This window comes from Bufo gargarizans, chromosome 3, assembly GCF_014858855.1.
Source record: "Bufo gargarizans isolate SCDJY-AF-19 chromosome 3, ASM1485885v1, whole genome shotgun sequence".
NCBI lineage: Eukaryota > Metazoa > Chordata > Amphibia > Anura > Bufonidae > Bufo > Bufo gargarizans.
Genome location: NC_058082.1, coordinates 564,441,750 through 564,464,573, shown reverse-complemented (window position 1 = coordinate 564,464,573; position 22,824 = coordinate 564,441,750). Strand labels below are relative to the sequence as shown.

Sequence of the window (22,824 nt, the reverse complement as noted above, 5' to 3'; positions counted from 1 at the left end):
GATTGCCGTGTAGCCGTAAAGGTCATCTCGATTGAAGAAAACGCGTCCAGAAAACATCACTGTGTGCCTTAACCCTGTACTGTGACATCACTGTGCATTAACCCTGTACTGTGACATCACTGTGTGCATTATTCCTGTACTGTGACATCACTGTATGCATTAACCCTGTACTGTGACATCACTGTGCATTAACCCTGTACTGTGACATCACTGTGTGCATTATTCCTGTACTGTGACATCACTGTATGCATGATTCCTGCAATGTAACATTATCATGGTTCTGTGACATAACTGTGTGCATTATCCATGTATTGTGGCATCATTTTTTCATTAATCTCGTGCTGTGACGTCACTGTGTGCATTATGCCTCTAATGTTCACTGCATGCAGGTTAGGACGTTTACTTGCAAAGACGTAACTCTTGTTAGTAAGGCTACAGCTTGTATAAAGACTTTTAGATACAAAGTTCTGGAGCAGAAGTGTTGCTGGAATGTACAAATGTAGTCGTGGGCCCCTGTCTTAGTCATGTAGTAGATACACAGGGGCCACTGTGGATATGATAGGGTAGCTATGTGGAGCAAGATTAGAGATGGTACTCTGAGTGCATGAGGGTGTCACACCCCAATAGTAAGGGGTATTGCTAAGCTCCCCCTGATGGCCTAGCTCCCCCTGACAGCTAGCGGTCTCTATCCGCTGAGACACTCGGATTTTATGGGGTGGGACACCATCTTGCACTCAGGGCTACACTTGTACATTCCAGCGACACTTCTGCTCCAGCACTTTTTATCCCAAAAATTTTATATCGGATTTTTAGCCTTATTAATAAAACCTTTTATTTATAAAGTTTTGGCTCTTTTCATGTAAACGCACCGGAGCGCTCAGCCCTGGATCTGGTTATCCTCATCATGCTTAGGCCCCATGCACATGACCATATCAGTTTTGCTCTATATGAATCACAGATCCGTAAAGTACGGAAGCTGTCCGTGTTGCTTCCAGAACAGACATAGGGATGTAGAAAGCACGTGGATCATCTGTGTGCTTTCCGCATCCCTGTGTCCGTTCCGCAAAAAAGACAGTGGGTCTGCACAAAAATTAGGACGGCACACGGTACCGCATCTGTATTTTGCGGACCACGAAACGGACCCGATCATGTGCATTCGGCCTTACTTTAATCCTGTAAATTAGGAAGGCCAAAATAATTGTAGCTTCTCATGTTCTGGAGGTGGTCATGGTAGAGTGAGCCCCCATTCCACCTTGAGCGGGCCAGTGGAATCTGCCCTAGAATCCCGTAATAGGACCATGTGCATGATTCCTAACTTATTATTTATTTTCACTCTGTCTTATGCGCCAAAAAAGAGAATTCTCCCATGACATTCTGGATTAACGGAATGTCACTATTCTTCTGGTTAGGGCGTCATATGTATGCAGACAGCAGAGCTCCACCATGACTGTGACCTGATATGTGTGTCTTCTGTCTGTGCCCGGTTCCCAGTAAGGCTGCAGCCCAGTAACTGCATTGTGCGTTTTTCTCACAGACCGAGCGAGGAGCAGCATGGTCTCCACAGAAAGTGCCTCGTCCACCTACGAAGAGTTAGCAAGAGCCTACGAGCACGCAAAGATGGAGGAGCAACTGAGACATGCCAAATTCACCATCACAGAATGCTTCATATCAGACACCTCTTCAGAGCAACTGACTGCAGGGACTAATGAGTATACAGACAGTCTGACCTCTAGCACGCCATCAGAGTCTGGGATTTGCAGATTTACTGCATCACCTCCTAAACCTCTTGATGGTGGAAAGGTACAAAACATGGCAGCTCCAAAGGCACATCGGCCAGGTAAGTGCGTTTGGGCCTTCTTCAGGCTTAGGGTACTTTTGGTTTCCTGGTGACTACTTGACTTCCACCCTGAGAAGAGAAAAACACCCACTCTACAATTATGTGGGGGGTTAAAGTGAGTCAGTAGAGCCAAAAAACATCATATACCATGAGGATCTAACCAGATAAACTGTTTTACTTCTAGTGCCTCCTGACCAACCTCGGTTGACTGTGTCCAAAAGTACTTCTTCTTCTTCTGTGATCTTGAGTGGTCACTGAGGGTACAATAGACTCCTTTCTCCTTGATCCACATATTTGTTCTATAGGGTGGCTACAACTCTAATTACGGATAATTTTGAGGTTTCTGATTGGACCATCTTAGCCTAAGACATGCGTTTTGCTTGAACCCTTGAAAAATATATCCATGAGCCAGTGTCCAACTGGACCACCAAAAGATCTTCCAGTTCTTGCCGAGAGGACCATAGTTCATGAAGACCAGCAGAGGGGGTTGAGACATCAGTGTTATTTCCTCTGATGGGCCAAATATGCCCATTCCAACACTGGTTCTGTCCATTCCATAAATCCTGACTTTGCAAAGGATTATGGGTACTAGATAATGAGTCTATAATGAGCCATCTCATAGTTGAGAGCACATTACAGAACATTTTTCAAATTTTCCGTACAGGCCAAAACCAACCCGTCCTCTTTAACTTATCATCGGGCCACGCCCCATTAAAGGAGGTATTCCAGTAAGACATATAGGTCTAATTGGTGGGGATTCAACCCATGAAACCACACATATTGGAAGAGCGGAGGTTGGGTTCCTAGTTTTGAGAATCCTACTGATATGTCAGACATTTCTGAGCTAAGAGGAGTCATGTACTTAACTTCCCAGCAAAGAAAGTAGGCGGAGCTCCCTTCTTTTTACTACCTTATGGCACTGCAGAGGGCCATTTCATAGGTATGACAGCTGCCGCCGTCTCAGCGTTAATAGGAAATCACACAGAAGGCGTAATGTTGTTCGGACTCTGCATCCCTTTAAGTGGCGACTCCGCAGGTCCCCAGCTTACTGTTTGCAGCCGCTGTCACAGCAGGCGAAGTCATTCTTGGCTGCTCACCTCTGTGTGTAAACACTGGGCAGGGTGACATTTTCCTAGACTAACAACCCCTCTATTCCGATTTACCTGTCAGCTGGAGACGTCCAGAAGCTCGGGGGATATTTTTAACCTGAGGATTTTCATAACAAGAATGTTGTGGAAACAAAACCCTGCCGCCTTCTATTTGTCAGAACACCAGCCGACCATCAAATACCCTGACAAGCAGCAGATTTAACGACTCAACATATTTGATCCGAAAAAGTGTCTACATTTTAATTTCATGCCTTTGTAATCTTAATTGTGCCTGGCAGACGCCTCGTATCAGCCGTATCTTCTGACACTGTATTAATGAGCCCGGAGCATTGCAGAAGACTGGGCTTTTGGGCATTCACTGTGTCACCACAGGATAAGCTAAAGATTTGTGTGTGGATTAATTTCTTAATATATTTTTACAATCGTTTGAACTTGATTTTCCTGAGCCTCTGAATAGACAAATGATAAAATATTCTTTGCCGATAGCCACCACTAGGGGGAGCTGAGGTGATCATGAAATAAAAAAATACATTGAAGTCAATAATAAAATACTGTGTAGTAAGCTACAACTAGTGGTGACTGGAATAAGACTGAAGATGCCCAGTTGTACTGTCAGAGACACTTTTAGAGGTGTGGAAGAGGGGAGCGTTGCCTAGCAAAGTGGCTGATAAATGGGAAGAAAAAATACATCTAAGGGTACTTTCACACTAGCGTTTTTCTTTTCCGGCGCTGAGTTCCGTCCTAGGGGCTCAAATCCGGAAAAGAACTGATCAGTTTTATCCTAATGCATTCTGAATGGAGACTAATCCGTTCAGGATGCATCAGGATGTCTTCATTTCAGTCTTTTTGACTGATCAGGCTTTTCAGAAAACCGTAGCATGTTGTATTTTTACCTCCGGCCCAAAATCCTGAACGCCGGATCAGGCCTTTTTCCCATTGACTTGCATTAACGCCGGATCCGGCGCTGTGTGTTCAGTCAAACCTGATCCGGCTTTTGCATGTTAAACCCGAAAAATGTGAAAAAAAAATTAAAGTCCATAAATGGCGGATCCGTTTTTTCCAATGCATTTTTACATTGTGATCAAAATCCTGATCAGGATTCAAATGTAATCCGTTTTCACACGTTTTTCCGGATCCGGCGGGCAGTTCCGGTGTCGGAATTGAATGCCGGATTTAAACAACGCTAGTGTGAAAGTAGCCTAACCAGTACATAGTACATGCCATCAGTACATACTAAACAGTAAAACACTGGGTAAGGCTCCTTTCACACTAGCGTTCGCTGGTCCGCTCGTGAGCTCCGTTTGAAGGAGCTCACGAGCGGACCCGAACGCAGCCGTCCAGCCCTGATGCAGTCTGAATGGAGCGGATCCGCTCAGACTGCATCAGTCTGGCGGCGTTCAGCCTCCGCTCCGCTCGCCTCCGCACGGACAGGCGGACAGCTGAACGCTGCTTGCAGCGTTCGGGTGTCCGCCTGGCCGTGCGGATCCGTGCGGATCCGTCCAGACTTAAAATGTAAGTGAATGGGGACGGGTCCGTTTGAAGATGCCACAATATGGCTCAATCTTCAAGCGGATCCGTCCCCCATTGACTTTACATTGAAAGTCTGGACGGATCCGTCCCAGGCTATTTTAGCTAATATAATGCAGACGGATCCGTTCTGAACGGAGCCTCCGTCTGCATTATTACGATCGGATCCGTTCAGAACGGATCCGATCGAACGCTAGTGTGAAAGTAGCCTAATAGGGACATGGAAAGGGAGTTAGGAATTTTAGTTAACAGCAAACTAAACTGTAGAAACTGTAGCAGGCCGCTGTTATCAAGGACAATAAGATAATGGGTTTGTCACGGTAGGTAAGATAAGGGAAGGAAACAGAACACGACAAGGTAAAGAAAACAACTGACTGATCCCCAAATGCTAGAGAACAAAGAGGTCACCTCCTAGCAATCCCTAAAACACTTTCCCTAAGCTGCTATGCCCATGTGCATATCTCGATGGTAGATAAGCACATGCCCACGAACCTAGAACCAAACCTTCAGCTGTAGGGAAGAGGGAATAAGACACCCAGCTCCTTCAACCACCGAAGGAGCTAGCGTCACCCTAGAGGCCTAGTAAAAACAGACACAGAAGGAAAAAGGGAAAAGGACTTATCTAGAGATGTGTTGGAGCAGATGATCCACCAAACTTCCAGAGCTCACACAAGGCAGAACTATAACCCGCAAAGGCTATAGGGAGAGGGAGGAATAAATAGCCTCACCAATTACCTAAAGAACAACACCTGGGAGGAGGTGGGATTCAGTTCTAACCCACAACAAAACAAACTGACAGATCTCCTCAGAACAACCACAGGGCACTTTTCAAATCACTGTGACGAGGGGACATCCTCTGCCTCTGGAGGAAAGAAGGTTTGTACACAAGCATAAAAGAGGATTCTTTACGGTAAGAGCACAGAGACTATGGAACTCTCTGCCTGAGGAGGTGGTGATGGTGAGTTCACTAAAAGAGTTTAGGAGGGGCCTGGATGTATTTCTGGAGTGTAATAATATTACAGGCTATAGATACTAGAGAGGGGTCGTGGATCCAGGGAGTTATCTGATTGCCTGAATGGAGTCTGGAAGGATTTTCTTTTTCCTAATTTGAGGAAAATTTGCTTTCTGACGGTATTTGCCTTCGTCTGGATAAACACTGCAGAATAACAAGCTGAACTGGAGGGATGGAGGACTTTTTTCAGTCTTATTAACTATGTATGATTGCATATTAGGTGACGGCATTATTTTGGAGCTGTATGGTTATTTGTATACTATATGACTGTAATATTTAAGTGCTGAATGGTATGATTATTTGTATTCTATATGATGGCATTGGTGTATGGGTGTATGGTTATTTGCATATTGTATGACAGCATTATTTAGGCGCTGTAAGATTATTTGCATATTATATGACGGCATTATTTAAGTGGTGTGTGGGTGTATGGTTATTTGCATATTATATGATGGCATTATTTATGTGGTGTATGGTTATTTGCATAGTTGACGGCATTATTTACGCGCTGTGAGGTTATTTGTATATTGTATGACGGCACTATTTTAAGGTGCTGTTAGGATATTTCTATATTCTATTACGGCATTATTTAGAAGCAGTATGGTTATTTGCATATTGTATGACGGCATTATTTACATGTTGTAAGGTTATTTGTACAGTGTATTATATGACAGCATTATTTAGGAGCTGTTAGGTACCGTAATTTGTGTATTATATGACGGCATTATTTCGGCGCTGTATGGTTATTTGATATACGCCATCACTACCACCCTCATATAGTTTATTGATTTTTTTTTTTTTTTTTTCTGAGCGGTTAATGGACAGCCTTCTTCTGTCCGCAGTGAGTCTTTTTATGGATTTCAGCCGCTCTCGTGGACTGCTCCTGTTTTCGGTGGTTTGGACTCCAGGGAAAGAAAATCCCTTGAATAAACTTAGTTATATCACAGATAAAAGATTAACCCATTGTGTCCTCGTCTTAAAGGGACACGCTGGACAAAACTGATACGTTATGTGATGCCTAGTACAGGGTTTAAAGGGGGTGGAGCATGACAGAGCTATTCAAGAAGAGAATCCCTATGTCTTGCCCCGCCCACTTAAGCCCTGCATTAGGCATAAGACAGAAGATCAGTTTTGGAGGGTTGCTTGGTATGAAGTAGAATATATACAGATGTAGCGGAACTGAACTTGTCATTGAACTCTTCCTTACTTGCTTTGTGATGACACTTGGAATTCAGTCATTTCTTATGGAATAAAAAGGATAACTAATAGTAATATGGATAAAATTCTTTCTGCCTACAGCCACCACTAGGGGGAGCTCACTTCATAGAAGATACTGCAGTGAGCAATATGCAGTGAATAGCGATCAGCTTTGCATATGTAAAATGACAGGGCCAGGCGAGATTACTATGCAGGGACATGTACATGTCAATCAAGAAGGGGAGGGAGGGGCTGGCAGAGGAAACAGGAGGAGCCAGAGTGTCTTGGGCCCGCCCCTTGGTCCACTTATCTTCACATATGCATTTGGATACTTTTTGTCCGGAATGAAGCATGGATAGCTAAGTGGCATGTGTTATTACATTCAGCTGAGCTAGCCTCTACAAGGCAGTGTTTACCACAGATTTTGAATAAGACAGTATACAGGGAGCTCCATCTAGTGGTCACAGCAGGCAACACCATTTTCTCATTTTACTCCAGCTCTGTAACAGAAAACAATGATTCAAATGCTGTACAGATACATGAAGAAATTAGAATGTAGGACTTATTAGGTGGTCAGGAGGTGGACATGCCCATTAAGGATTACCATTCCAGTATAGGGGATAGATACTGGATGGAGAATATCCTCTGTTTGTGGGCAAAGATACAGGATCGGACAGGAGAAGAAGTAACCAGCTAAGGGCTCCAGGGCGGCGGTGGAGAGTTGTATAACTCCCATCAGACAGAAAGGAAATCTTATTTTCCCAAGCTTTGAACCTTCCTGCAGGAGATGACCCTAAAGTGACGCCCGGCTCTTTTGGCGCTGACTGAATATCTGCACTTCATGGTCAGTGGCAAATCTAGTGCGGGGGAGGGAAAGAGGGCGGCACTATTTATAGAAGTGCAAAGTCATAGGAGGATGTGCATTATACTTCCAGTAATCCCTGTGCTAAAATGCTGAGGATAGTAGTGTTCTATGTATAGGGTATAATAGAATTCTATTATAGTCATGGCCAGTGGTTGGGTCATGTTGGGGGCTGTAGTGTTCTCTGTGTAGAGTATAATAGTGTATTATTGTCATGTCCAATGGTTGGGTGTTGTAGTGATCTATGTGTAGAGTATAATAGACGTGTAATACCGTCATGTCCAGTGGTTGGGTCATGTTGGGGGTTGTAGTGCTCTACATAGAGAGTATAATAAAATTCTATTATAGTCATGTCCAGTGGTCGGGTCATGTTGGGAGTTGTAGTTAGAGGTGAGCGAATTTAAGGTTATGAAATTCGTTCACGCTTCGTTTACTGGTAAAAGGTGAATTGCATTATGGATTCCGTTACCACCGACCATAACGCAATTCTATGACAGAATTCATAACAGAATGACTTTTGATGCATTCCGTCATAATAGAAGTCTATGGGCTGCAAAACGGATCCGTACCATTTCCATTATGCAGGAGAGGTGTGTATTATGGTCATGTCCAGTGGTCGGGTCATGTTGGGGGTTGTAGTGTTCTATGTAGAGAGTACGATAAAATTATATCATTGTCATGCCAGTGGTTGGGTCATGTTGGGGGTTGTAGTGTTCTATGTGTACATTATAATAGTGTATTATGATCATGGCCAGTGGTTGGGTCATGTTGGGTGTTGTTGTGTTCTATGTGTACAGTATAATAGTGTATTATGTCCAATGGTTGGGGGTTGTAGTGTTCTATGTGTAGAGTATAATAGTGTATCATGTCCAATGGTTGGGGGTTGTAGTGTTCTATGTGTAGAGTATAATAGAATTGTATTATGGCCATGTCCAGTGGTTGGGTCATGTTGGGGGTTGTAGTGTTCTATGTGTACAGTATAATAGTGTATTATGTCCAATGGTTGGGGGTTGTAGTGTTCTATGTGTAGAGTATAATAGTGTATCATGTCCAATGGTTGGGGGTTGTAGTGTTCTATGTGTAGAGTATAATAGTGTATCATGTCCAATGGTTGGGGGTTGTAGTGTTCTATGTGTAGAGTATAATAGAAGTGTATTACCGTCATGTGGTTGGCCATATTGGAGGTTGGAGGTTGTAGTGTTCTATATCATAATACTGATATATGAAGTGTCTGTACTCCCGCTGCTCTCACTAGTCTCATCTTGATGTCTATATAAAGTATGATAATATAAATGGCTCAGTTTCAAGACCTTTGCGGTGATTTCTAGTATATAACGTCTCCTGGCAGCAGACGCCGGATCTGCAGTATAAGGACTTCTGTTTGTGTTCACCATGGCTGGGTAACTTTATGTCTTGTACGAACTTAAAAGAAAGAAATAATTATTATTAAAACGATTGCTTGAGCCCTCGGGCACCATCTGTGCCTCTTCTATATTGTGCCACAACTTAACCCCTTGTATTCTCATCCACCCTGCTCTCTAATGTAAGTAAACTTCAGATCTGCGTTACACTGCGCTAAGGCTGACTGGTGGACGCTATCATGTATCTTATGGTCTTGCTTAGATAGTGGGATGGATAGACAGACGACATCAATAGAAGAAGTGGGACATACTTTTTGCCCAATCATCCAGAAGAACATTTGTGAGGTCAGACACTGATGTTAGAGAAGAGGACCTGGCTCACAATCTCTGTTCTAGTTCATCTCAATGGTATTGGATGGGGTTGAAGTCCAGGCTCTGTGCAGTCTAGTTCTTCGCCACCAAACTACCCTGACCAGGTCATACATCATGTCTTTATGGAGCTTGCTCTGTGACTGGGGCATGGTCATGCTGGAACAGAGAAGAGTCTTCCTCAAACTGTTCCCACAAAGATGGAAGTATTAAGATTTCTCTTCACTGGAACTAAGGGCCTTAGGTTGACCCCTGAAAACCCCCCATAGTATTATCTCTCCCCCTTACAGCTGGCACAATGCAGTCAGGCAGGTAATGTCCTCCTGGCATTGACCAGACTTTTTCATCAGACGGCCAGATAGAGAAGTATGATCCATCACTCCACAGAAGACATCTCCACTGCTCCAGAGTCCAGGGGCGACGTGCTTTCTATCACTCCATCCGATGCTTGGCATTGTGGTTGGTGATGTAAGGCTTGCATGCAGCCGCTCGGCCATGGAAACCCATGCCATGAAGCTCCCGGCACAGCACAGTTTTTATGAAATGTTAATGGCGGAGGAGGTCTGGACTCTGCAGTTATGGAGTCAGCAGAGCATCGGTGACTTTTATGCACTATGCTGCTCAGCACTCGGTGTAATGTTACGTGGTCTCCACTTGGTGGCGGAGTTGCTGCAGTTCCTTTCACTTTATAATAATACCACTCAGATAGATATTAAATATTGATATTAGGTAGATAATTATGGGCAGCATGGTGGATCAGTGGTTAGCACTGGTGCCTTGCAGTACGGTCGACCAAGGTCAACACCTGCATGGATTTTGTATGTTCTCCCCGTGTTTGCGTGGGTTTTCTCCCACACCCCTGATAGGGAACGTAGATTGTGAACCCTATTTGGGATAGCGAGCAATGACAATGTCTGTAAAGCTCTGTGGAATAGATATGAGATAGATATGAGATAGATATTATTATTTATTATTAAAGCGCCATTCATTCCATAGCGCTGTACATATGATAAGCGGTGCAGATACATAATACAGACAATCGCACTAATCATAAACAAGACTAGTTACAAACTGGTACAGAAGGAGAAAGGGCCCTGCCCATGAGGGCTAACAATCTACATGGTATGGGAGAAGGACACAGTAGGTGCAGGTGAAGCTGGTCATGGCGGTATAGAGGCAGCAGAGTCACTGGTTGTAGGCTTGTCTGAAGAGGTGGGTTTTCAGGTTTCTTTTGAAGGATTCCACTGTAGGTGAGAGTCTGATATGTTGGGGTAGCGAGTTCCAGAGTATGGGGGATGCATGGGAGAAATCTTGGAGTCGATTGTGGGAAGAGGCAATAAGAGGAGAGGAGAGAAGGACGTCTTGTGAGGATCAGAGAGTGCGTGTGGGGGTGTATCGGGAAAGTAGCTCAGAGATGTAGGGAGGAGACAGGTTATGGACAGCCTTGTATGTCTTTGTTAGTACTATGAAGTGAATTTGCTGGGCAATGGGGAGCCAGCTTGGCAGAGGGGAGAAGCAGAGGAGTAATAGGGTGAGAGGTGGATTAGTCGGGCAGCAGAGTTGAGGATAGATTGGAGGGGTGCGAGAGTGCTAGATGGAAGGCCACAGAGGAGAATGTTGCAGTAGTCTAGGCGGGAGATAATGAGGGCATGTACAAGCATTTTCGCAGATTCAAAGTTAAGGAAAGCGCGGATGCGGGAGATGTTTTTGAGTTGGAGCCGGCAGGTGGTGGAAAGGGCTTGGATGTGCGGTCGCAAGGAAAGGGCAGAATCCAAGGTCACTCCAAGGCAGCGGGCTTTGTTGACTGGGGAGAGTGTGCAGCCATTGATCGTGATATATAGGTCTGTTGGGGGGGGTTGAACAAGATGGGGAAAGATTATGAATTCTGTCTTGTCCATGTTAAGTTTTAGAAAGCGAGATGCGAAGAAGGATGATAAAGATAGACATTGTGGGATTCTTGATAGTAAGGTGGTGATGTCTGGACCAGAGAGGTAGATTTGTGTGTCGTCAGCGTAGGAGTGATACTGAAAGCCATGGGACTCTATGAGCTGTCCCAGGCCAAAAGTTTAGATAGAGAAGAGCAGGGGACCTAGGAGAGAGCCTTGCGGGACACCAACAGAGAGGAAATGAGATGAGGACGTGGTGCGGGAGTGGGAGACGCTAAACATCCGGTCTGTGAGGTATGATGTGATCCAGGAGAGGGCCAGGTCAGTGATGCCAAGAGATGAGAGAGTTTGCAACAGAAGGGAGTGGTCAACAGTGTCGAAGGCAGAGGACAGGTCAAGGAGAAGGAGGACAGAGTATTGTTTCTTGGTTTTGGCTGTGAGTAGGTCATTGGTGACTTTGGTAAGGGCAGTCTCGGTCGAGTGGTGGGGTCGGAAGCCAGATTGTAGGCGGTCAAAGAGGGAGCAGGAGGAGAGGTGGGAGGACAGTTCTGAATGGACATGTTGTTCAAGTAGCTTTGAGGCATACAGAAGAAGTGATATGGGGCAATAACTGGACAAGGAAAATGGGTCAAGTGAAGGCTTTTTGAGGATGGGTGTAATGGTAGATATGAGATAGATGATAGATAGATATGAGATAGATAGATACTAGATAGAGCGATACAAGGTCGGCGTCAGCACCCGGCATACCCGGGCAAGTACCAGGGCCCACAGCTCCTGCAGGGCCCACAGCACAGCTGCCAGAGGCCAGAAGCAATGAGCGCTTCCATCAATACAGATGGAAGCGCAGGGAGCTGGGTCCTGTCACTTACCGCTCAGCTCCCTGCGCTCATCCCCTCCTTCAGGCCGGCGGCGCTCTAAATGGTGAAGCAGGAAGACTTCTCCCCGCTCCACCATTCAGCATGCAGGCACAGATCGCGCTGCCGGCCTGTGTGGGCGGTGCCTGTAGCCCGGTAATCTGCATAAGCCCCACCCACACAGGGCTGCAGAGCGAAATGTGCCTGCAGGGGAGAGAGGACTGTGAGCTTCAGGAGCGGGACAAGGTGAGTAGTAGTTACTGAGTTTTTTTGTTTTTAATGCAGAGGGGTTACAGAGGACTTTATTACTATGGAGGGGGCACAGAGGGCTTTATTACTATGGAGGGGGCACAGAGGACTTTATTACTATGGAGGGGGCACAGAGGACTTTATTACTATGGAGGGGGCACAGAGGACTTTATTACTTTGGAGGGGGCACAGAGCACTTTATTACTTTGGAGGGGGCACAGAGCGCTTTATTACTTTGGAGGGGGCACAGAGCGCTTTATTACTATGGAGGGGGCACAGAGGGCTTTATTACTATGGAGGGGGCACAGAGGGCTTTATTACTATGGAGGGGGCACAAAGGGCTTTATTACTATGGAGGGGGCACAGAGGACTTTATTACTATGGAGGGGGCACAGAGGACTTTATTACTATGGAGGGGGCACAGAGGACTTTATTACTATGGAGGGGGCACAGAGGGCATTTATACTATAGAGGGGGCACAGAGGGCATTACTAATGTGAAGGGAGCACAATGGGCATTTCTACTATGGAGGGGGCACAGAGCCAGAGGGCATTACTACAATGAAGGGGGCACAGAGCCAGAGGGCATTACTACAATGAAGGGGGCACAGTGGGCATTATTACTGTGAAGGAGGCACAGTGGGCATTATTACTGTGAAGGGGGCACAATGGGGATTTCTACTATTAGGGGGAACAATTGGGATTATTACTGTGAAGGGGCACAATGGGGATTATTACTGCGAAGGGGGCACATATAGGGCATTACAACTGTGAAAGGGGCACAGAGAGGGCCTAACTACTGTTAGAGGGCACAATGTGGGCATAACTACTGTGAGGGGGCACACTTCTGTACAAAACTACTGTGAAGGTTGTACAATGAGGGCAATACTATTGTGAGGGGGTGCAATTTTCTTTAAGTATTGGGGGTGGTAAAGGACCCGCCCCGCGTCCCAAACACTGTAGGCACGCCTCTGAAGCAGGGAACTATTTGCTCCCCGCTCCACCATTGAGCCGCCAGCGTTCCACAGCAGCACAATGTCCTCACACATCGTCCAGCTGATCTGTGTAGGAGGAGGAGCGGGGCAGGCTGGGAATTAACCTCTGCTCCTCCTACACAGCAGCGCCATGTGTCACAGTATCCTGCTGCTGATGATGATGGGGAGCGCAGATCATGGGAGGAGCCAGGTGACTGAGGAGAGGAGGATTTTTTTTTTTACTTCCTGTGAAGGGAGCACATCTGGGCATAACCACTGTGAAGGGGGCACTGGGCACATATCTTGGCATATCCACCGTAAGAGGGCACATATCTTGGCATATCTACTGTGAGGGGGCACATATTTTGGGATATCTACTGTGAAGGGGGCACATATCTTGGCATATGTACTGTGAGGGGGCACATATCTTGGCATATGTACTGTGAGGGGGCACATCTTGACATATCTACTGTGAGGGGGCACATCTTGACATATCTACTGTGAGGGGCACATATCTTGGCATATCAACTGTAAGGGAGCACATATTTTGGGATATCTACTATTAAGGGGGCACAAATCTTGGCATATCCACTGCAAGGGAGCACATATTTTGGGATATCTACTGTTAAGGGGGCACATCTTGGCATATATACTGTGAGGGGGCAGATATCTTGGCATAGCTACTGTGAGGGGGCACATATCTTGGCATATCTACTGTGAGGGGGCACATATTTTGGGATATCTACTGTGAAGGGGCACATATCTTGGCATATGTACTGTGAGGGGGCACATATCTTGGCATATGTACTGTGAGGGGGCACATCTTGACATATCTACTGTGAGGGGGCACATCTTGACATATCTACTGTGAGGGGGCACATATCTTGGCATATCAACTGTAAGGGAGCACATATTTTGGGATATCTACTATTAAGGGGGCACAAATCTTGGCATATCCACTGCAAGGGAGCACATATTTTGGGATATCTACTGTTAAGGGGGCACATCTTGGCATATATACTGTGAGGGGGCAGATATCTTGGCATAGCTACTGTGAGGGGGCACATATCTTGGCATATCTACTGTGAGGGGGCACATATCTTGGCATATCAACTGTAAGGGAGCACATATTTTGGGATATCTACTGTTAAGGGGACACATCTTGGCATATGTACTGTGAGGGGGCACATATCTGTGAGTAGAGCTTAGGGACTGAAACACTGGATAGAAAATAAAAGTAGGCACATAAGGACTGATTCCCATATATCCGCTCTGTGTAAGGTATTTAATCTATAATACATGCAGTTTCATTGCTGTAAGAGCTGTGCAAAATGCCACAAGGGGGCCACTGAGACTTTATCGCCCAAGGGCCCACATGAACCTGGAGCCGACCCTGGATAGATAGATACTAGATAGATAGATAGATAGATACTAGATAGATAGATAGATAGATACTAGATAGATAGATAGATAGATAGATAGATAGATAGATACTAGATAGATAGATAGATAGATAGATAGATACTAGATAGATATGAGATAGATAGATTGAAATGAGATAGATAGATAGATAGATACTAGATAGATAGATACTAGATAGATATGAGATAGATAGAAATGGGATAGACAGATAGTATTTCAGTCATTATCCAGTTTCCCAAGCAACTTTGGATGTTATTTGCTTGGTATTCACCCTGTGTGGAATCCTCTCTATAGGAAAGCCTCACCAGACATGTCAGATGCTGAATCCAATTTTTTTAATCTTTGAATTTCCCGTTGAGTCCTAGAAAGCTAATTTACAGGGGTGAGACGTCTCGGTTTCATACTGTTCCACTGGATGGTGAGAAGATCATTATCTGCCATCTTTAAAAATACATGAAGTGGAAATCCATCCTGGCCAGGCTGCCAGGCTTCATCAGTCATGTATTATGTATTCTCCACTGTTCTGTGGTCACCTGTACAAGTGCAGAGTGATTGTCCGCCCCTCCAAACACCGCACCAGTAAACAAGCAAACATAAGATCGGGTCTCCTTAAAGGAATCATCTTTCATTACAAAAACAGTTCCTTTAAGGTTCTGGCTCCAGGACGATAAAAAAATTACTTCTGCAATTGGTAGTGTGGAGACCACACATGCCCTATGGTCCAGGAGTAAATGGTGGCATCTTTTTTTGTTAGGCCTCACTCTACACTAAGTTTATAGGGAATTGTATCAAGTGCAGGATTCACCTGTGATCTGAATAACCCCCTTCACAAGCAAGAATATGTGACCCTGTCAAGATACATGGGATTTTATGGACAGAATACAGGCTGCCATAAACCACACATGCTTGGTTTGTCGAGGGATACTCATGGATGGCCTATCCTTAGAGCAACCGATGTGAATCCAACCCCTTGGACAGGTACTGATCTGCAGAACTAAGGGGTGTAGATACAGGTACAGATGCCCCAACTATCCCTGGGTGGTCACTGGAAGGTCAGCAGTGAACTCCCATCGATGACCTATCCTCTAACTGATGGGCTTGAATGGAGGTCCTTAGGAAGATAGCCACTTGTAAAGTATATAGTCCAAAAATTGCCTTATAATATTCAGTTCTCCATAATTTTTTTGAATGTTTTTTGGTGCAGATGGCACTATCCTTGATTATCTGGTACCATGTGATGAAGAGATCTCATTCACATACAGTACAGACGAGGGGAAGTCCAACCTGAGGAACCTTCAGCCCCTCCTTAGGTTTTAACACAAACAGCATAAATTCATTTTGATGTCTTGCCCAGAGCTACACATTCGCAGACATCTTAATTTCTCCCCGGCTTGGGAACATTGAGATGTATAACATCACGTGTTCTCCCTGTTTTCCCCTTATTAATATCAAATGCAAAAATTATGGTTTTAATATCTAGAAATTCCAAGCTGATCTCACCCTCCATCTTCTGTAATTTCTAACGTAAGAAGTCAGTCTATTTTCAGACTTACAGGATTTTTTTTTTCAGTTCTCTGCGTGCCAGCCTCAGAGAGGTTCCTTCGTGAAGCAGTTTATGATCACATGTAATAATTCACTGGTTTTCCTGCCCCGGTGACATTTTGATCACCCTCTCATCATAAAACACAGCCAGCTTTTATGTCTTGCTCCTCGTCTGCCTAGAATTCTTTTTCTTCACAGATCTTTTGATGACTTTCTCCGAACAGCCAGGAATAAGACAGTTGTTATTACTGATATATGGTTGGACTTCTTGGATATAACTTTTTGGATGGAGAAATATGAACTGTATCAGGACGGGCCGTAAGAACATATTTAGCTAATATTTTGCAGGCTCATATGCCTGTACACATTAGATTAATCTCGGTTTCTGTTGGCCTGACCGTCTAATGTGTATGGTGTGTCCCTACTCACCCCAGATGCCAGATATCTGGAGAAAGGACACACCTTAAACGGTTGGGTGGAATAGCTGTCAGCTTAACGAGCCGTTATCTGACAATCTTCTGAAGTGTATGGCTTAGAACTCTAAGATTCTTCTAAGATGTCTCCATGAAGGACAGCAATGGTGGGTGTCTATGAGGTGGCATCTCCAAGCACCATGCCTGTTGAGTTGAGTTTTGAGATTTCCCAGTGGAAATTGTATTAAAGGGGTGTCTCATCACAGATCATCCCCTTTCATATATCAATCATTACCATGGTATGGCTTCCATTGCAATTGAAATGTAGTATTACACAAGATGCCAGGGTGAATGCAGAGGGTCGTTAAGAGGGCACTAATACTGTGTTTGGGGCAGTAAAGGACAACTATTATTTTGTGGGAGGCAATATTATTGTGTAGGCAGTATTGTGTTGATGCCTTCTGTCAGTTTGGACCCCCCTACAACATGGGACCAGTTTTAGGATTTTTTTCCCAGGGCCAATTTAAGTTCCCAGTCTACCCCTGGGTAAGAGGGCACTGTTACTGTGGTGGGACACTATTACAGTATGGAGCAGAATGGGAGGCACTTTATATTACGTGATCCTGCCATGGTGCATCTGCCACTCCCATAAATATTCCATAAGGAACATTAATTTCATCAGACATGCACTGCCACCACTTCCAACCATTTCATGTACTATGTTCTTTCATCACCACCTTCAGCCTTGTCCTGTAAGAACCACCCATCCTAATACTTTTTTATTAGTATTTTTATTATTTTATTTTATTTTATTTTATTTTTTACACAAGAGAAAAAACTAGTCTGGCCACAAAGATAATAATAATAAAAAAAAGTTCTCATGCCTTTTGATTCTTATTTTCTCCTTCATTACTTCTACAATCCCACATCATTGTGGAGTTCCAGCTTCTGCTCACTCGGGGTAATCTCATAAAAGAGGCTCTCGGTCTGTGAGCACTTCACATGGTGAAGATCTGTAGATAATGATGAAAAAGCTCAAACTAATCTGATTTTCAGCATCAAAAAATAGAAAAAAAAATCTAATTTTCACATTTCACACAGAAATCCGTCAGAGAAAATAGCTTTCCAGTTTCATCATGGAACAATAATTACTGCAGGATACGCCGGCGGCGGGTATTTTTAGCTTGCTCCATAGTAAATACTGGGTAGTAGGGGGCGTATATGTGGTAGTGAGCAGCCGGCGCTATTAATAAAGGATTCTCCAGAAGAGACGCAGAGTAGGAAGAGACATATCATTAACTGAATTATAGATCATGTACAATTATTCCGTTTCATGTAATACAGCAGTCAAAATAACCCCCTCCCTCCATGCAATTTTTGGATTTAAAGGGAACCTGTTACATTGAAAGTTCAGGCGGCATGTGATAGAGTAGGAGGAGCTGAGCAGATAAAAATATCGTTATGTGGGTAAAGATTCAGTCTAAGTTGTCATATATTGATCTAAACCTCTGCTCTAAGAGCCAGTGCTTAGGAGTCCAGTGGGCGGTCCTATCAGTGATTGACGGTTTTCTCTGTATGCTCACTCATACAGGAAAGGCTGTCAATCACAGAATAAGTTCCCACAAAGTTATATATCAATCTGCTCAGCTCCTCTTGCTCTATAACATGCTGCCTACCGATAAGATAGAATTTTTAATGAGACAAGCTTTTTTTAAAGGGGATATGTCATCTCATACATTGGGGGCATATCGCTAGGATATTCCTCCAATGTCTGATAGGTGCGGATTCCACCTCTGGGACCCGCACCTATCTCTCAAACGGAGCCAGCAAAGAAAAGGAGCAATGACCGCGCATGCGTTGCCGCCCCTCTATTTATTTCGATGGGAGTGCCAAAAATAACCCGGCGGTGCACTTCAGCTATTTTCGCAAGTGAATGGGCAGTGCACCGTGCAAGCGTGGCCACCACTCCATACACTTCTTTTGCGCTGACAGAAATAGCCAAGACAGCGCTCTGCTGTTTTTGGCACTTCTATAGAAATGTATTTAGGGTGGCTGTGCATTCGCAGTCTTCTCTCCTTTTCTTTTCGGACTCTATTTTAGAGATAGGTGCGGGTCCCAGAGGTGGCACCCACACCTATCAGACATTGGAGGCATATCCTAGCCATATGCCCCCTATGTATGAGATGACACAAAAATTTCCTTTATGATTTTTTTTTTAGATATACATGGCCTAGTGCCCAAAAAGGTCACTTATTTCATTTTCAGGGCCTGGGAATTGAAAAGTCAGAATCTGATTGGCTGCTATGATCAGTGGCGCTAAACTTTTTGCTATAAAACAGTCATATTCATGCAATTTTGTGTGCATTCTCTGATAGTTCATGGGTGGTGCCTTGTCAGAGCATGGGTGGTGCCTTGTCAGAGCATGGGTGGTGCCTTGTCAAAGCATGGGTGGAGCTTTCTCAACTAGAGCATAGGTGGGACTCTCAAAGAGCATGGATGGGGCTTAACCTGTCTTGCAATTTGGGTTGAAGTGTTGGGAGTCATGATTTTAGTGACTAAATTTTGATAAAAATCTAAAAAAGTTAGGGACCAAACACAGGGCAGTATTGTGGTGCCTATGGCCATATTCTACCTCCATGTGTCTCGCTCCAGGACATTCTGTATGACGGGTACTCTCCTCTACAAGCACTTCTACTGGAAACTGTGGTGACTACCAAGGACCATATATCATACAATCAGTTCACACCGCAGACCGATCAGTAGATGTACGTGTTTGCTTTCCTTTCTTATTGCTCTAGGCTGTGTCCCTTTAAGACGTTCTATTTAAAGGACTCTTTTTTTTTTTCATTCCAGGTGAACACACAATCGATCCTGATTTCTAGCGGTTGTGCTCATTGTCAGATATTTATTATCACAGTTAGTGGCGGCGTTCAGCGCAGTGACTAATGCAGTCACACAGTGTACCACAACACTCAGCGGATGCACTGTCTAATTATTAATCCATTTTATTAAAGGTTCTCCAGCCTTGCAGGACGCCTTGCACGGTCCATTCATCAGTATGTGGGATGTCTCTTTGTGTTTGCCTCTAGGCACAGTATTGTTGAAGGGACTCTCATCATCTATTTTTTAACGTGTGGGCAATTAGCTGATCACCAGTTCTGCTCAGAGCAAAACCAGCCAGGCATTTCCCCAGCAGCGCTCACTAGAGGGGAGATGCAGTATTACATGGCGGGAATTCAGATAACTGGTAATACAAAGACAGCTCAAGTCTGTGAGTACAGGAACCACTTGTGTACAGCAGCTCTATGGGATAGAACATTTGGACATGGGTTATCTTCATAGGACAGCCCCTTTAAGCGATAAATCCAGTTGCGAGCTAATATGTGTGTAGATACTGTATACATGTAGTTACCTTTGAGTAATGATTACTTGGTATGCATTTCCTTTCGTATTGGTTGCTTCTTTGTGCTGCTCCTTTAGGTCATGGCTATGATCAGTGACTCCAGCTGAGCTACCTTGTCTAATGGGGGGGTCTAAGGTAGTCTGAAATCTACCTCCCATCTCATCAGTGGCTCAGGGTACTTGCACATCCCTATGTATTAGACTTAAAGGAGTTGTTCACCCCTGAGAACCTCTTCTGCAGACCCCTGGTGTGGCTGGAACCGGTGGTGTTCTTCTTACCAGATCCCCACTGCTGAGTTACGGCTCCTTCACACCCCCCCCCCCCCCCCCCAGGCTCTGCCGCAGCTCCTAGGTCTCCCCGCGCCAACATCCGGCTCGACACAGTTCACATGTCCACAGCAGCCAATGATTGGCTGCAGCGATGATGTGTCACCCATGTGGCAAGTCACTGGGCCAGTAATTGACTGCAGCGGCCACGTGACCCACGTCAAACCGGACGGAGATGCCCAGGAGCTGCGGTGGAACTGAGAGAGTGAAGGAGCTGGAACCCAGCAGCAGGTTATTATGACTCCCACCACAGGTCCAGCCACGCTTGGGGGGTCTGCAGAATAGATCCCCAGGGGTAAACAACCCCTTTTAAGCTCTGCTTGTTCTGATTGACTGCTGAATACAAGCACAAGCCCACCACAACTTAGTACATGGTACCTGAATTACCTATTGGCAAAATGAGTATAAACTATCAAAAACTAAACCACCCAGCGAGGACAATAATCTTTAGGCTCCTTTCACACGGGCAAGTTTTCCGCGCGGGTGCAATGTGTGAGTTGAACGCATTGCACCCGCACTGAATCCGGACCCATTCATTTCTATAGGGCTGTGCACATGAGCGGTGATTTTCACGCATCACTTGTGCGTTGCGTGAAACATGCAGCATGCTCTATATAGTGCGTTTTTAACGCAACGCAGGCCCCATAGAAGTGAACTGGGCTGCGTGAAAATCGCAAGCATCCGCAAGCAAGTGCAGATGCGGTGCAATTTTCACGTATGGTTGCTAGGTGACGGGATGGGGACCCGATCTTTATTATTTTCCCTTATAACATGGTTATAAGGGAAAATAATAGCATTCTGAATACAGAATGCTTAGTAAAATAGCGCTGGAGGGGTTAAAAAATTTAAAAAAAATTATTCAACTCACCTCATCCACTTGTTCGAGCTGCCCGCCTAGTCTTCATTCTTCTTCTTTGATGACCTGGGAGGAAAAGGACCTTTGGTGACGTCACTGCGCTTATCACATGAGATGGACCATGTGATGAGCGCAGTGACATCACCAAAAGTTCCTTTTCCTCCCAGGTCATCAAAGAAGAAGAATGAAGACTAGGCGGGCAGCTCGAACAAGTGGATGAGGTGAGTTTAATTATTTATTTATTTTTTTGACCCCTCCATCCCTATTTTACTAAGCATTCTATATTAAGAATGCTATTATTTTCTCTTATAACCATGTTAAGGGAAAATGATAAAATCTACACAACACCGATCCCAAACCTGAACTTCTGTGAAGAAGTCCGGGTTCGGGTCTGGGTACCAAACATGGCGATTTTTCTCACGCGCGTGCAAAACGCAATAACACGCTTTGCACTCACGGGGAAAAATCGCGCATTTTCCCACAACTCACCCACATATTTTCCCGCACGTCACCCGCAATGCCCTTGTGAAAGAGGTCTTAGGTGCCTGCCACATGTGGTCGAGGTACCCTAGAGGAGATCCCCTTTAAGGAAACCGACCCTTCTTCATTTATCGATATGCAGCTAATTAGTTTTTCAACCCATGAATTATTTAAAAAAGGTGGTGTGCAGGACTGATATGGCGGAATAGTTTGCGCCCGCCGGTAATAAGATGTTGCAATGCTGAAAGAAGGTAATTAGAGCTCGGGGGCAATGATCCCTGCTCCAAACTTAATAAAGCTTTGTCTGGATAACAAGATCTCTCAGCTCCATTGTGCCTTAACAAATTGGAAGCAGAAAGGGACAGATAAATCCTGTTTTATTCATGGGGTGAGCGGCGGCTGCAGACGAGACGTTCCTCATAGTATCAGCGGTTCTGTAGAAAAGTATTTAAATGAAAACCCAATTAACAGCAAAAATGGGTCATTTATTGGGAATTTGCTGTTCTAACTTTCTCCCTGTGATGAATCTCCTGTCATTGATAAGCAGTGAAACCATTTTCACGAAAAGCGCCCCTAGACGTGACATTTTATTGGGTTTAATCAGACCTTGATAAAAATCTTAGAGGAGCTATCACTAGAGTTGAGCGAACACCTGGATGTTCGGGTTCGAGAAGTTCGGCCGAACATCCCGGAAATGTTCGGGTTCGGGATCCGAACCCGATCCGAACTTCGTCCCGAACCCGAACCCCATTGAAGTCAATGGGGACCCGAACTTTTCGGCACTAAAAAGGCTGTAAAACAGCCCAGGAAAGAGCTAGAGGGCTGCAAAAGGCAGCAACATGTAGGTAAATCCCCTGCAAACAAATGTGGATAGGGAAATGAATTAAATTAAAAATTAAATAAATAAAAATTAACCAAAATCAATTGGAGAGAGGTTCCATAGCAGAGAATCTGGCTTCCCGTCACCCACCACTGGAACAGGCCATTCTCAGATATTTAGGCCCCGGCACCCAGGCAGAGGAGAGAGGTCCCGTAACAGAGAATCTGTCTTCATGTCAGCAGAGAATTAGTCTGCATGTCATAGCAGAGAATGAGGCTTCACGTCAGCCACCACTGCAACAGTCCATTGGCATATATTTAGGCCCA

General features: G+C 44.8%; 1 protein-coding gene across 1 annotated transcript in view; it reads left to right on the top strand.

Moving 5' to 3' along the window:
• Positions 1-22,824, top strand: part of LOC122931830 (Down syndrome cell adhesion molecule homolog) — a 53,763-nt gene that overhangs the window by 15,341 nt on the left and 15,598 nt on the right. Inside the window, exon 5 of the mRNA XM_044285887.1 lies at positions 1,535-1,837. Coding sequence (XP_044141822.1) covers positions 1,535-1,837 — 303 coding nt within the window. The remainder of the gene's footprint in view (positions 1-1,534; positions 1,838-22,824) is intronic.